We start from the raw sequence: 15,359 nt of genomic DNA on the forward strand, positions 1-15,359 counted from the left end.
TAATAAAGTACAATAAAATAAAATGTGTGGGGGGACTTCCCTGGGGGTCCAGTGATGAGGACTCTGTGCTTCCACAGCAGGGGGCATGGATTTGATTTTGATGGTCAGGGATTTGGATCCCACATGAGAGACAGAGAGAGAAGAGAGTGATCAAAGATGATTCCAAAGTGTTTCACTTGAGGAACCAAGTCACCATTTTCTGAGGTGGGAAGACAATTTATGCAAAGTGCTTGTCGTAGATGTGAGCATGAAGTAAATGCTCAGTAAATATTAGCTATCTGTTGTATTGATGACTTTGGTTTCCTGGACTGTCTAAACTCAGTCACCCAAGGCTTTGCAAATGCTGAGCATACTTGGCAAGAATATCATAGGTATCATGCCTGAGGAGGTACTGTGTTCCAAACATATGACAATCCTTACTTAGCAGTACCACCCTGCAAGATGTATTAAAGTCCTATGGGAAAATAAACATTTGTTGACTTTTTAACATTTCCCAGGCATTGGGTATTTTTTGCTTAATCCTGTCTCTAACACGGAATTGTAAACTGCATGAGAGAGCTCTTACAGCTCTTGCATACTACTGTATACACCTGGCACAAGGTAGCCACTGTAGTTAGTATTTGCGAAATTAACCATCATTGCTATGAATGGAGGTTGAATAACTTCTCCAGGTGGAGCTGTGTCTTAAATTATTGTTTGTCAGGTAAAGAAATGAATTAAGTGCATATTACATTCCCACTTTAGAGAAGAGGAACAGCTGAGGGCAGACCAGATTTGAACCCAGGATTTCCTGATGCTTGAGCTCAGATCCTTTCCATGGCTACACTGTAGGGCTTCACAGACCCTTTGACTCTTTTCGACGATGCCTAGAGATTTGACAATTCTAATTTCACCATAACATGCAAAAACCCAGGCTACTCAGAGAAAGAAAATCAGGTTGTGAAGCTCTGGTCATATGATCCTGTTTTTGTTTTCATGAAACTGCAGGATGCATTTCTTTTATCTAACTTGCTCAAGGTCATACAGGCTGTGAGGGGTGGGAACAAAATATGAATCCAGTCTACCCACACCAGAGTCTCTGTTTATTCCTCTAAGTAGGGGTTCTTAATTTGGAGCACAGCACTCTTAGGGGGTCTCTGGGTGCACTTTACAGTACCTTCTTCCCCTCTCATTGTGTGCTTAAACTGTGTGTGCTGAGGAGAAGCTGTATTAATATTTTATTTGAGGAAAGGATTCAGAGCTTTCATTATATTTTCAAAGGAACCTAGCTCAAGAAGTTTACTTTCATTTTTATGCATCTATTTTTTAAGATTTTGTTTCTTTATTTTTATTTGGCTGCGCTGGGTCTTAGTTGCCACATGCCAGATCTAGCTCCCTGAGGAGGGATGGAACCTGAGCCTCCTGTATTGGCAGGGTGGAATCTTAACCACTAGACCACCAAGGAAGTCTCTCTTACGCATCTATTTTTTAACTTTTATTTTTAAAACTGTTCTTAGATGAATAGAAGAAGAAGAAAAAAGAAGGGCAGGAAAGAATTGCAGAGATAAAGTATAAGAAATGTCAATTGTTTCCCGTTGCTATTCATTTACTCAACATATTTGTGTTGAGCACCTGTTACTTGCCCGGCACGATCCCAGAGTTTGGGGACGCTGCAGTGGCAAAATCTTTTGTTTCCCCTGACAGATTAGAAGCTGTGTGGTGCCTACAAAATAATAATGATGACAATTATTATGTCCTGGTGTCTTGAAAAAAAGCGCAGAGTCAGAGGATGAGGAGGGAAAAAGCATTTTAGATAGGGGATTTGTGCTCGGAACCTGTTGATTCGCACGGACTCCAACGAAGGGAGCGACCCTGGATGCCAGGGTGTCCTTCCACAAATCTTTTTTTTTTTTATGCGCTTAACTTCACCGCGGTGCTGACCTTAGGAACAAGGTATGCACACAGGAGTGCTGAGCGCATGCTCCCTCCGGCTCCCGCGGCTCCGAGCTTTTAGGCTACAATGCGCAGCCTCCGCGGAAAAGGTACCGCCCACTAGGGACTTCCTTTTGAGGTTGTAGTCCCACCCCCACAGCCAACATTCTATTTCCGCTTCCGGCGCTGCGGGGGACCCAGGTCGAAGATGGCGGCGGCAGCTGGATTTCGGGTTTCTGGGCTGCTGGGTCGTTCCCGGCTGCAGCTGAGTCGGTGTATGTCCAGTGGCGCCCATGGCGAGGAGGGCTCAGGTACTGGGACCGGGGTCGCGGGGCGGGCCTCAGGTCTGCTGAAGAGAAGAGCGGCGGGATTTTGACCTTGGCTTGAGGACTTGGGGGAGGGAGGTGAGACGCGGGCGGCTCCTCGCCCGGCCTGAGCGGTCGTGTCCCCTCTGCAGCTCGCATGTGGAAGGCCCTCACCTACTTCGTGGCGCTCCCCGGGGTGGGAGTGAGCATGCTGAATGTCTTCCTGAAGTCGCACCACGGAGAGGAGGAGAGACCCGAGTTCGTGGCCTACCCGCATCTCCGCATCAGGTCCAAGGTATACACCTTGCAGTCTCTTCAAGTGTCTGTTCGCCTTTCCCCAAATGCCCTAGTCCAAGTTCTTAATTCTCTAAAACGGTGGGTGCCGGGCGTGTACAGTTTCTCATTTAATCCTTCCAAGTACATTTTTATTTTCTCCGGCCAGGCCTGAGTTTTCTTTTTTAAGGTCATACAACAAGTGCCCTTCGGTTTTTTCTTTCTCTGAGTCATCCCACCGTTTACCTTCTGATACTGTTAACAGTTGTCGGTTGTACAAAACTTGGAGGTTTGTGAAATTACCTTAAGCTGGCAGAGTCGGAAGGGTCAGCCTTCAGGTTCACGTCTCTAAAACCTGGGCATCTGACAGCTACTAGCTGCATAACGAAGAGATTGACAGCTTCTGATCTTCACCTCTATGCTAGTTACCACCCCGACTGTGTCATTTTTTGACTCTTGATGTAGATATTTAATTACTATCTCACTTAGCCCAAGTGGAAAATTAAGCTGGATTCTTAAATTCAGAAAGAATTGATGAGTCTCAGCGTCACTGCCACCCTTGTACAATAGAATTAGAAGGCATACATACAGCGAAATGTCTTAACCTTGGTACCATTGACATTGGGGGCTGGATAATTCTTGTTGGGGCAAAGGGCAGTCCTGTGAGTTACAGGATATTAGCAGCATCCTTGACTTCTAACCACTAAGTGGTAGTGGTACCCCCTCTTCAAGATGTCTCCAGATACTGGCCTGTGTCTCCACAAGGGCAGAATCATCCTGGGTTGGAAATCACTGCCCTGGAGCAATGTTTTTCAAAAGTACCATGCAGAATAGTTGAGGGTATGTTGCAGTTTCCAATCCAGAGATTTGTTTCAGGTCCAGAAATCTGCACTGAAGTCAGCATCTCCTCCCCTGTACCCGCCTCTAGCATTCTGATATAGGTGATGGGAGGACTGCACTTTCAGAAACACAGCACTGAGGGTTACAGGGAGAGGCTTAGGAGTAGCGAACTTGAGTTTGCCTTTCCTACTGTCCTCTTTATGGGCTCCCCTGAGTTTATAAGAGCTCTCTTATGGGAGCACTGAAACACGCAGTTACGTAAAGGATGAACTTCCATTTTGTTTTTATGGGTTACCTGTTACTTGCTCTGTTTTAAGCAGTTTGTGGCAGTGCTGAACTGTTTTCTGGAACTGCCTAATTGCCATCTTCACTCCACAGCCCTTTCCCTGGGGAGATGGTAACCATACCCTGTTCCATAACCCTCATGTGAATCCGCTTCCAACCGGCTATGAAGACGAATAAAGAGAACCTGGACCACTACCCAGTGGGGACCACAGCACTGGTTTGGACCATTACTCTGCACGCATGGACCAGAAAAGTATACGGGACCTTAAGCTCACCAGTTTGTATCCAGTGATGACCATTACACTTGAGGACCATTATACTAATCTTCCATCCCTTTGCTTATAGCAGGAGGAGATGGCTTAAATAAACAATTTAGTCATGACCTGAGAGTTGCATTCTTTGGTTGTGTTTTTCCCTCAGAAAGTAGCGTTAATATTCTCTCCGTTTGTACAGTGACAGTCTGTGGCTACTGTTGACAGTGTCTCAGGTCCAGTTCAGGCCTCCCAAAGAACAGTGTTTGTAACAGGCCTGGTCTTGGTTTCTTGTGCCTGGGGTGGGTAAAGCAAAGATCTAAATTGACCTAATTAACAGTCAAAATTGGGTCCTGGCAGACTTTGGATGGCAAAGACACTGGCATTTGCTGAAGGATACTCCCTAAAATCAGAGTTTTCTCCAGAGGTGGCAAGTTCGCCTCTTGGGTCCTCTCTCAGCTTCCTTCAGGCTGGGTTATAAACTTCTGGAGAAATAAAGGCAGTATGGCAGTATGACACTTCTGCATATAGTACTGGCTTTGTTTGTGGAATTAAAAATTTCCTGTAGCCATAAGAATTAGAAGAAACAACAATCAATAATAGTTAAAAAAAATCACCCTTAAAGAGCAATTAAAATTTTCTCTTCAAAATTTAAAACCTTTGAAGTACCTCAGATAGTTGGTCATTTTATGGGCAGGATAAAGTAAAAATAGCATGAGGAACAATCAGAAAAAAATTATTCCCTCAGCAGCAATTACAATAAAATTTATTTTATTCTCAAGGCTCAACCAGACAGTTTTGTGCTAAGATTCAAGAAGCTACAAGGTTTTGACTGACTTGTGGCCAGGCTTATTTCAGGGCAGTTATACTTAGCTCCAGTTTGCTGCCTGGCCTCCCTCAGCTGGGTTCCAAATATCTTAGGTATAATGGACCTTAGCTTGCCAAAATATAAATGCAGAATGTATTGCAATAGCATTAAGGACTGGTCATGTTAAATATGAAGTTAATAATTGGTGAAGTGGAAGAGAGATACAGAATCTAGGCTTTCTGTAAATCAAGTTTCATACTGTGTGGGCACATACAAAATTTTCTGGGTTGGGTGCCATTATATATAAACATTGAAATCAGTGAGGTTTCCATTTGCTATACTATACTACCTAGCTTAGATAAATCATTTTTAAATTATAAAGCATATAAAACTCTGCCCAGTGTACATGAGATGTGTGGGGTTCATAGGATGGAAGTCGTTCCATAAAATGCACTGAGTTCCAGGAACAAATAATGAATATAAACTAAATGTTACAATTTATTTCATCTTCATGATTTCAGGCATTACAGGGCAGGGTGAGTAAACAAGGCAAGTAAAGTGACCTCTTCAGCCCGCCTGCCACCCCCCCATTTAATCATATGCAGCATTTTGGCATTTTTATGATATACATGTTGACTTAATTCATTGACTTAAGTTAAAAGCTGGCAGCAGCAAATCTTGGTAATTTAGGATCTTCCTCCATAGCCACTCCAAGGATTTTAATTCCTGAACTACACGAAGTGCTCTGAAATGGTGTTCGCTGCAGCATTCATGAAGCTTTCACATCTTAGTATGAAATCTGACACCTCTTGTTTATGTAGGAAACTGTTGAAAGCGGTCTTCCTCTTGGCTAACCCAGTCCACCAACAATCTTTAACAGTTAAGTTACTAGGTAGGAAACTGTTGAAAGCGGTCTTCCTCTTGGCTAACCCAGTCCACCAACAATCTTTAACAGTTAAGTTACTATATAAAAATAAAACTGTGCTTCCAAGCATTGACTGAAACTGTTGTGCTGGGAACCCTTTCTAGAGTATTAACTCCCTTAGAGAAAAGAGATCTTAACCAGTTGCTTCCATGAAAACCCAGTAGAGTGTACGTAATGTCCTTCAAAGAATGGCTCGAGGTCAGGCAACCTTAGTGAATCCTGACAAGCTTACAAGAGTTTTTATACAAGATATATTTAAAACTGATCCCACACCAAGTACTGCAATGATAATCCCAAATAATCCCATTATTTAGAATACTGAGTTCCTGCTGTGATGCCAAAGCCAGAAATCTCAAAGAGTGATGGTTCATCATTTTTTACGAATGAGAGAAAGATATCAAGGAGGAAAGGAAATTCTTCCCTCCTAAATTCATCAAATCAATGCTATCTTCAGTTTTAATTGACACGATCCAGAGTCCTCAATCTCCTGATTTGAGGAGTCCACTTTCAAGATGACTGTCAAGGTCAAGAAGAGCTTTCAGGCTTTTCTTTGCCATGGCCCATGAACTCCAGTCCTTCAATAGGAATCTCCTTCTCCTTTATCGCTTTCTGATGGAAGAAAACATATGAAAAAGGGACTACATGAAGCCTGAAGTCAAAACTTTAGAAATACTTTGTAGAATATTTTGTACTTTAGGTACAAAAGTAAATCCAACTGTACCGTAAGGACGACCAAACATGACAAACCTGAAGCATGATTACGAAGAAATTAAATGTAAGACCAGAGAGAGAAGCTGCAGAGTTGTAACAAAATTCAGAAGTGCAATTTAAGCAGTATCACCACTCCGTTGTGATACTTGTTTAGCCACTAAATCGTGTCTGACTTTTGTGACCCTGTGTGACCCCTGCCAGGCTCCTCTGTCCACGTGATTTCCCAGGCAAGAGTACTGGAGTGGGTTGTCATTTCCTTCTCCAGGGGATCTTCCCAATCCAGGAATCGAACCAGCATCTCCTGCACTGCAGGTGAATTCTTTACCACTGAGCCACCTGGGAAGCTCCTATTGGTGACAGACACAAGTTCAAATCGGTCCCAGGACTTACTGGCTATGTAACTTTGAGCAAGTCTCTTTTTCCAGTGTCTACGGGACAAAGACAAGTCCACCAGGACTTACTGAGGATGTTTTTTAAGTTAACTAATTGGGAATGCCTTGCCCAGGGCTGTTCTTACAATCAGATCTGTTTCACATTCACTGTGCTGGAATAAACATGTTCTAACTGGCCAAGAGAGAAAAAATAGGCCAGTGAAGGCACTGTGACAACATAAGAGGACTCTCCATGAGGTCTAACAGGCCAGAGACTTAACACCCCGCCTCTCAGTGGAAAACTGCACCACCGCAAAATCCAAGGACACTTGATTCTAGTGAACTTCGACTAGTCGTTTATTTCTGGGCGTGAGTGTTCCACGCATAAAATACAAATAACTGGGCTCACTCTGCAAGTTCAGGTTCATCACCAAAGGAACCAAAGAAAGTAATTGGGCTTCGCAGAAAGTAAGGTGCTGCAAAAAGATTTACCTTTGACGTTCGGAGAGATACCACACATCCCGGGTGGTGAATGGTAAGGGAGAGAACTGCCACTGGTCTCATCGAGGCTTTTCTTCCAGCCTGCCCGTCCCAACCCCCTCGAGCCCGGGCCTAGGGCAGAGGCGAGAGGGCCCGGGTAGGAGCTCACCTGAACACACTGCTGGTAGCGCTTGAAGAGGTCGGTGCATGGGTCCCCGGAGCCGTCCCCCTTGAGGAACTTCTCGGCAAACCAGCGATTGAAGCACTGGTCGTACTCGCGCTTCATGTCGGTGCAAGCCTCCCCTACGCTGTTCATGGCGTCGGCGTCCGCGGCGGTGGCGGCGCTCTCGGATGTCATCACTTTTAAGCGCGTCGCGCGCTTAGGAGAGGATGCGCTACGGCGGCCGAGACGGAGCGAAATGTGGGCGCGGGCCGTGCACGTGGGTCTTCGGGCTGCGGCGCGCGGGCTCCGGGGCTTCACCTCCAAGGCGGATCCTCAGGTAGATGTCGGGGAGTCCAGGCGGGTGTCGGAGCGGGGCAGAAGGCGGAGCAGAACCCACCCGTAACCCACACCCTCCGCCTCATTCCCCCCCCCTCCCGCCCCCAGGGAAGTGGCCGGGTCACGGGCGAGCTGATCCAGCATCTGGAGCGGCTATCGCTGGTGGACTTCGGCAGCCAGGAGGCCGTGGCCCGGCTGGAGAAAGCCATCGCCTTCGCCGATCGGCTTCGCGCGGTCAACACCGACGGAGTGGAGCCCATGGAATCAGTCCTGGAGGACCGGTAAGCTCGCGGCCGCAGCCCTCGAAGGATTGCCCGCGGCGCCTTCGCTATCAGTAAAGGCTGGAGCTTAGTCTCTCATTCCACCGAGGGGAAAAGAACATTAGCGACACGCGAGAACTTGCTCACGGTCACCCTGCGGGTAAACGCTTTCGCTCTTTGCGTCGTTCGTTAAGGATCCTCTCCCTCCCTTTTAAAATCCTCGAACCCTCCCAGTGTAACAAGGAACAAAATCCATACGTCTAAGCTTTCACCTTCTAGGCACAACTTTCTAGAGCGCCCCCTACCTCATCACTCCAACCACTTGACTTCCTGCCTGTTTCTGCTACACGCCAGATTGGTGGCTTCCCTTGCTTTTCGTTTTGTTGGACAGTTCATCTCTTTGGCCTCTCCTTTGTTGGCAAAGTAATGTCTCTGCTTTGAATATACTATCTAGGTTGGTCATAACTTTTCTTCCAAGGAGTAAGCGTCTTTTAATTTTATGGCTGCAGTCACCATCTGCAGTGATTTTGGAGCCCGAAAAAATAAAGTCTGGCATTGTTTCCACTGTTTCCCCATCTATTTCCCATGAACTGGATGGGACCAGATGCCATGATCTTCGTTTTCTGAATGTTGAGCTTTAAGCCAACTTTTTGGCTCTCCTCTTTCACTTTCATCAAGAGGCTTTTTAGTTCCTCTTCAGTTTCTGCCATAAGGGTGGTGTCATCTGCATATCTGAGGTTATTGATATTTCTCCGGCAATCTTGATTCCAGCTTGTGCTTCTTCCAGTCCAGGGTTTCTCATGGTGTACTCTGCATATAAGTTAAATAAGCAAGGTGACAATATACAGCCTTGACCTACTCCTTTTCCTATTTGGAACCAGTCTGTTGTTCCTTGTCCAGTTCTAACTGTTGATTCCTGACCTGCATATAGGTTTCTTGAGAGGCAGGTCAGGTGCTCTGGTATTCCCATCTCTTTCAGAATTTTCCACAGTTTATTGTGATCCACACAGTCAAAGGCTTTGGCATAGTCAATAAAGCAGAAATAGATGTTTTTCTGAGCAGAGACATTACTTTGCCAACAAAGGTCCGTCTAGTCAAGGCTATGGTTTTTCCATTGGTCATGTATGGATGTGAGAGTTGGACTGTGAAGAAAGCTGAGTGCCGAAGAATTGATGCTTTTGAACTGTGGTGTTGGAGAAGACTCTTGAGAGTCCCTTGGACTGCAAGGAGATCCAACCAGTCCATTCTAAAGGAGATCAGCCCTGGGATTTCTTTGGAAGGAATGATCCTAAAGCTGAAACTCCAGTACTTTGGCCACTTCATGCGAAGAGTTGACTCATTGGAAAAGACTCTGATGCTGGGAGGGATTGGGGGTAGGAGGAGAAGGGGACAACAGAGGATGAGATGGCTGGATGGCATCACTGACTTGATGGACGTGAGTGAGTGAACTCTGGGAGTTGGTGATGGACAGGGAGGCCTGGTGAGCTGCAATTCATGGGGTCACAAAGAGTCAAACACAACTGAGCGACTGAACTGAGCCACTCTAAATTCTCCCTCCACTCCCTCCAGTCACTATCTCCTTATCCTGTCGGGTTTTCCTCCACTGTTTTTCTTGATTATCTTATTTTTGTTGACGTGTACTATTTCTTGTAATTAGAAAGTGAGCTCACTGACTTGCTTACTCCTGGATTCCTGTCTCAAAAATTTTTTAGATATACACATTTTCTGACCTAGTGGTTCCCTGTCTGTGACATAGATCTGTGACAGTGCATCAAGATTGTGTGCACGAGCATTCAGGGTATGCAAATCTGTTGATAATACAGAACAACAGAAAAGAAACTGGGAGGGATTGGGGCATCACTGACTCCATGGACGTGAGTTTGAGTGAACTCCAGGAGTTGGTGATGGACAGGGAGGCCTGGCGTGCTGCACTTCATGGGGTCGCAAAGAGTCGGACATGACTGAGTGACTGAACTGAACTGAAGCGTCCTTCATGGCTAAATTAATCTTCATACACTGAAATGGCAGTTAAAAATAATGAAATAACTATATATGCTGATATGGAAAGGTTTCCAGGGTATACTTATTAATAATAAAAAAGGCAAAGGTCAGAATATGGTGTGTGGTTTCATTGATACTTTATGTGTAATCTATTTTATATACTCTGGTGCATGCATTAAGTTGTTTTGTTCCCTGAAAGGGCATGCAAGAAACTGTTAACCATGGTTAGTGTTAGAGAAGGTGGAAATGCAGAGGGAAATTTTACCTTTGAATGCCTCAGGGGGCAGAGTCATAATCCAAGTAGTGAAGGAGTGTAATGCAACCCGGAGGGCTGGGTCTTTGACAAAGCAGCTTGTGTATACTGTACTTAAAGTGTGAAGCCCCTAACCACCTCTACCAGTTATTGCCAAATCTTAATACATTTTTAAAGAAAATACTCTTTTTTGCAAAGCAGACTTGTTTGCCATTTAGGAGTGCAGCTTCTTGGGAAGGATAGGTATGCCACTTATAAAGATAAGGGCAATCTACAACCCTGTCCTAGCCTTTTCCTGATGGAATTTTTAAAAATAAATTCCTGGTAGAAGTGGGCGAAAGCTGCCATTAGTCAGTGCCAGTCAAGAAAGCCGCACTTATCTGTAACTGTAACCTTCGTGTTGAGTGCTTGCTAGCCTCAGGACTTCCCCGGGGTTCCAGTGGTTAAGACGCTTCACTTCTACTGCCAGGGGTCATGGGTTCGATCCCTGGTCCAGAACTAAGATCCCGCAAGGAGTGTGGGATGGCCATTAAAAAAAATAGTCGTCCCATAGAAACTATTCTTTTTCATCTCAGAGCCAGAGACTGACTCACATGGCATCTCTGACTGCAGTCAAATAACTTCAATACTTAAGATGTCCCTCAGGGTTTTATTTGCCACATCAATTAGCTCTCATTTCAATCTGCATGAAACTAAATTAAAAGGCTTGTAGATGGAGGTAGACTGGTGGCCGGAGAAACAGCTCCTCGCAGCTGATAGCTGGAAAGAGGCAGAAAGAAGCTAAAATAGCAGCAGAACTGTCCCATTGGTCAGCCCCAGGGCCAGCTGAGGCACTTCTCCCACCATGCTGCCATAGTGCTTTCCCTGAAATTAAATGCATCGCCCACAGTTACTGGCTTAAGTGCTTTGTCCATGAGCTTTGGAGGGCAGAGATTTTTTTTTTAGAGATTTCTAATTCACAGTTGAAACTGTCCTCAACCAGGGCTTTTCATCTGATTGAGAACACAGCAAGATCAATGGACTCTTTTTCAATTCTTCCAAGGATGGTACATAACTAACAACTAGACCAGATGCATAGAAGTTGTCCTACGTTTCTGGACTAAACTCTCTTGTAGAATCCCGACTGAGAAAGATGAGGTGAGGTAGACCTTCATAATTGACAGGCATCTGAAGAGCTCATCTGGTCCTGTTTGGTGTTTTGTGCATGATTCCAGGGTCAAGAAAAGTTAAGCAACTTGCCAAATGAGGGGCCTGCTTGGTGTGCCCTCACAGAGACTCTGGGTTCAGTAGCCTATGATTAAGAAAATAGGGATGTGTGGAATACAAACAACTTCATCTTAAACAGTACTTGGATAGAAATGTGTGATAGTTAAAGAGGTGAAACCTTACTAGGAAACCCAATTACCAAATGAGTGGACCTGGGAAATTTTTTATATTGGCTGCACTGGGTGTTCATTGGTGTGTGAGCTTCGCTTGTTGAGAAGCACAGGTTCTAGAGCATGTGGGCTTAGTTGCCCCTTGGCTCGGACCATTTTAAACATCATCCCAGCAATTCTCTGAACCTTTTTAGAAATAAGGTAACTGATACATGGAAAGGATAAGTAACTTGCATACAGGCCATGTGGAGCTCTGGGGTTTGAATTCTGCAGTGATTCAGGGGCCCCAGCTCTTAAACATTTTGTTATATTGCCCAACAGAAATATAAACTCCAGAAAGTCCAATGGGCACCTTTACAGATGATTTTTACTGTTGTTCTCCAAGTTTCCTTAAATGAGTGTATATTTCTTATATGGTTTAAAAAGAAAAAAATCTAGTGCAACCTTCACTTTTTTGGCAAGAAACTTAGTCTAGAAAGATCATATTTGTCCAAGGTCACACAGTTAAAACAGTGCCAGTCCTAGAATAGAGTTCAGCTTTGAACTCTTTGTACCATTAATAAGTGTTTATCGTGTCTCATTCGGGGCTGGGTGCCCCAAAGAAACAGAACCAATCCTTTCCTTAAAGAAACTTATGATTACACCTTGGCCTTTCTGTACAGCTTCTACAGATGTTCATGTCCCATCCTTGCCCTACTGCGTGTGTCTGGTTCAAAGCAGAAAGCTTGGCTGCTATCCTGTTAGTGGCTGAGTATACTGCTTACTTTTCAGCCCAAGTATCTGGAAGCCATCTCAAACCTCTTGTCATGCACTTTCAAACCTTAAAACAGTAGTAAAGCCCCACAGATGTGTTCAACTGTTTGGTTTCACTCGTCTCCCATCTGGATAGTCTAATGAAGCCACTAAGCCCCAACAACAGTACAAGATTCTTGGGCTATGTTTGTGGTCCATCTTGCAAGGGAAGGTACTTTTATATCCTAGGTGGCTGTGATGAAGAAAGCACTCATCTTAGGGGCACCAGAAGCAGGCTTAGATCCCAATCCTGTCCCTTAGCAGCTTAAGTCACTTATAACCACTGTTGAGAAAGTTTCTGTACCTTACTCATTTCCCATCCCCATCATCCCCCACCCCCGAAATCCAGCTCTTTCTTGATCATGGTTAAGGGGTAACATCACCTGTTCTGAGGACCGCAGGCTGGGTGGGGTCCCCTTATCAATTTCCTTGGCAAGCATCGCTTACCTCTTATTAGACTTAATACACTGTATTGTAATTGCCTTTTTACTATCTCCACCAAAAGCACCTTACCCATAGTAATCATCAAAAATATTAAAACTTGTCAATACTGAGGAATAATTTATTAATACCACTTATCTCACAGGGTTGTTAGGGAAATCAATAAATGGTAGGCCGTTATTTGGTCTTCCATCTTTGAGTAGTGACTCTAACTTGAGAATATGCTGCTGTCTTCTTCTCCTCCCACCCTTGACCCTTTCAACCCATGCCTGTGAAGCCACATTCTGAGAAGCTAACCTTAAGCTTCTGGTTTTATAGATGTCTGTACTTGAGATCTGACAACGTGGTAGAAGGCAACTGTGCTGAAGAACTACTACAAAACTCCCACCGAGTTGTGGAAGAGTATTTTGTGGCTCCGCCAGGTATGTGCTACCCAAAATGGCTTAACAGACTGTGCCACAGTAAATGTGAGAATGCTGTAGCAACTGTGAGGCCCAGATCTGTTCTGTGAAAGCACTCTGACCAAGTATCAAGTGGCAATGGTGACTGTCCAAGGGTTCAGACTTCTAGCTATAAGTTAAATTTAAGTCCTGGGGATATGTGATGTACAGCATGGTGACTAGTTAACAATACTGTATTGTATATTTGAAAGTTGCTAAAGAGTAGATCTTAAAAAAGTTCTCACCACAAGAGAAGAAACCGTAATTAAGTGAGACAATGGATATTACCTAATCCTGTTATGGGAATCAATTTGTGGTATATACATATATCAAATCATTGTGTTGCACATCTTAAACTTATACAACTATATGTCAGATATCTCAATAAAACTGGGAATAACGAAAACACAGTATGTATAGGTGGCAAGGTGGCAGTAGATTCTGGAAGTCATATTAACCTCTAGGGGTCAACTAATAACTGGAATGAGGAAAACAAAAACAGGACTGGGGTGGGGAGGGCTGTGCCTAGTGGCAGATCTGGAGCTCTGCCTTAAAGGGACAGCTGACATGTACTACTTCTCTTGTTCAGGACCAGGCAGGGATGGGAGCCCAGAGAACCTGGACATCTGGCATTCTGTGTGCTGGTTCCCAAAATTTAATTGTTAATCAAAGACTTTAAAAAAGTAAAATACTGTGAAAGTAAAAAACATACCTGCAAGCCAGATGCATCCTGTGAGTCATCAGTTTGCAACCCCTAGTGTGGAAATTTGCATCTTTAAACCTCACTGTAACTATTTTAAAACTCTGGGCCAATAATAACACCCAGAACTTTGGGTGTTAATCTGTGATAGTTGTTACTGTTTAAGCAGACATAGCCATTGATCACATACACTGTTTCTCACACAAGACCTTGTGTCAGGTTTTGCTTCTTGGGAAAAATTGAGTTCACATAGTCTCTCCTTCCTCCCCTATATACATACAAATGTCTAATTAACCTGTCTCTGCTACTTATTGACAAGTGTGCATTAATTAGGCTTCACTTATAACTGTGGTTCTTTCAGATACTCAGAAAAACAGGGTAATAGCTATATTTACTTCCATTGCTTATTTTTCATGGCAAATCAGTTAGCTCAGTGTAGAGGCAGCTGGGAAGCAGGCTTAACATTCCTTTTTGTTATTCTATTCAAACAGGTAATATCTCTTGGTCAAAGCTGGATGAAAAACAGCCCTTCTCACACAGCTGAGTAGCTGTTCTGGGAAGGGGCATTCTATGAACACATGGAAGTGCAGAAACTATTTTGCAACAACTATTTTGTTATTATGAACAGTAATGTACCACTTCCTTCAGTCACCTGAAAAAAGTGATGGCTAGGTATCTTTTATTAATTCTTCTGAAGACAGAACTGGGAAAGATCTAGCCAAAATAAGGCAGAGTCCCTGACACCAACAGGAAGTGAAAGGTATGGCTGATTTCCAAGGAAATGGATCAAGTATATTCATACTCATAGACCATTCAGTGTGAAAGACTTTATCCCTCCCTAAAAGACTGTCTACCAAACTGCACTTAAGTGAATCTATTTATGTAATTGTTACAGACCTTGCATCCGATCACTTTGTGACCACCCTTTAGTTGCTGTTTCCGTCAACCTGAGCAGCCTTTTATCTTTACTAAACATACTTAAATTTGTTCTTGGGTACCCACTGTGTTTCAAGCAGAGTGCTGACTTTCTGCTATGGTTAAAGGTGCCCCGGGTAGGCAGTTTGGGGAGGTGATGGGTTGTTTATGACCTTCACGGTTGTCATTTCATGTGTGCATAATTTCACCCCAAACTCATTGAGTTGTATAGCTCAATGTAAAAAGTACAGCTTTTATGGGTTGACTCTATTTCAATAAAGTGGTTTAAAAAAATAGCCTGTTGACAATGTAGCCCCCTTACCCCCACTCCCTGCCCCATGATTACTGAACTAAGCAGAATCCAAGACAGTGGGAGGTTTTGGTTTTGGGATCCAAGACAGTGGGAGGTTTTGGTTTTGGGGTTTGTCTTTTTTTATAGCTCAGATACCAAGGACAAATATGAGACAAGTTTAGGAGCGAAAGTGACAGAACCAAAACTTAAATGAGTTTTTTTCTGCTGAC

General features: G+C 44.1%; 2 protein-coding genes across 2 annotated transcripts; both read left to right on the forward strand.

The window, feature by feature from the left end:
* The first annotated feature begins 2,052 nt into the window (after window positions 1-2,052).
* Window positions 2,053-4,001, forward strand: LOC120871154 (cytochrome c oxidase subunit 6A1, mitochondrial). The gene is made up of 3 exons (XM_040250874.1): window positions 2,053-2,222; window positions 2,369-2,511; window positions 3,708-4,001. The coding sequence occupies exons 1-3, from the start codon at window positions 2,120-2,122 to the stop codon at window positions 3,789-3,791; spliced, it is 330 nt and encodes a 109-aa protein (XP_040106808.1). The 5' UTR covers window positions 2,053-2,119; the 3' UTR covers window positions 3,792-4,001.
* A 93-nt stretch (window positions 4,002-4,094) lies between these two features.
* GATC (glutamyl-tRNA amidotransferase subunit C) lies at window positions 4,095-14,924 on the forward strand. The gene is made up of 5 exons (XM_040250873.1): window positions 4,095-5,490; window positions 5,566-7,660; window positions 7,768-7,940; window positions 13,101-13,204; window positions 14,414-14,924. The coding sequence occupies exons 2-5, from the start codon at window positions 7,445-7,447 to the stop codon at window positions 14,464-14,466; spliced, it is 546 nt and encodes a 181-aa protein (XP_040106807.1). The 5' UTR covers window positions 4,095-5,490; window positions 5,566-7,444; the 3' UTR covers window positions 14,467-14,924.
* Window positions 14,925-15,359: the final 435 nt, after the last annotated feature.

The sequence above is a fragment of the Oryx dammah genome, unplaced genomic scaffold, assembly GCF_014754425.2.
Source record: "Oryx dammah isolate SB20612 unplaced genomic scaffold, SCBI_Odam_1.1 HiC_scaffold_12, whole genome shotgun sequence".
Taxonomy (NCBI): domain Eukaryota; kingdom Metazoa; phylum Chordata; class Mammalia; order Artiodactyla; family Bovidae; genus Oryx; species Oryx dammah.

Coding starts and splice junctions, on each gene's coding strand:
- GATC (XM_040250873.1), top strand. CDS start 7,445: ATGTCGGTGCAAGCCTCCCCTACGCTGTTCATGGCGTCGGCGTCCGCG. Junction 7,661..7,767: donor CCTCCAAGGCGGATCCTCAG/GTAGATGTCGGG, acceptor TCCCGCCCCCAG/GGAAGTGGCCGGGTCACGGG. Junction 7,941..13,100: donor GAATCAGTCCTGGAGGACCG/GTAAGCTCGCGG, acceptor CTGGTTTTATAG/ATGTCTGTACTTGAGATCTG.
- LOC120871154 (XM_040250874.1), top strand. CDS start 2,120: ATGGCGGCGGCAGCTGGATTTCGGGTTTCTGGGCTGCTGGGTCGTTCC. Junction 2,223..2,368: donor CCATGGCGAGGAGGGCTCAG/GTACTGGGACCG, acceptor TCCCCTCTGCAG/CTCGCATGTGGAAGGCCCTC. Junction 2,512..3,707: donor ATCTCCGCATCAGGTCCAAG/GTATACACCTTG, acceptor TTCACTCCACAG/CCCTTTCCCTGGGGAGATGG.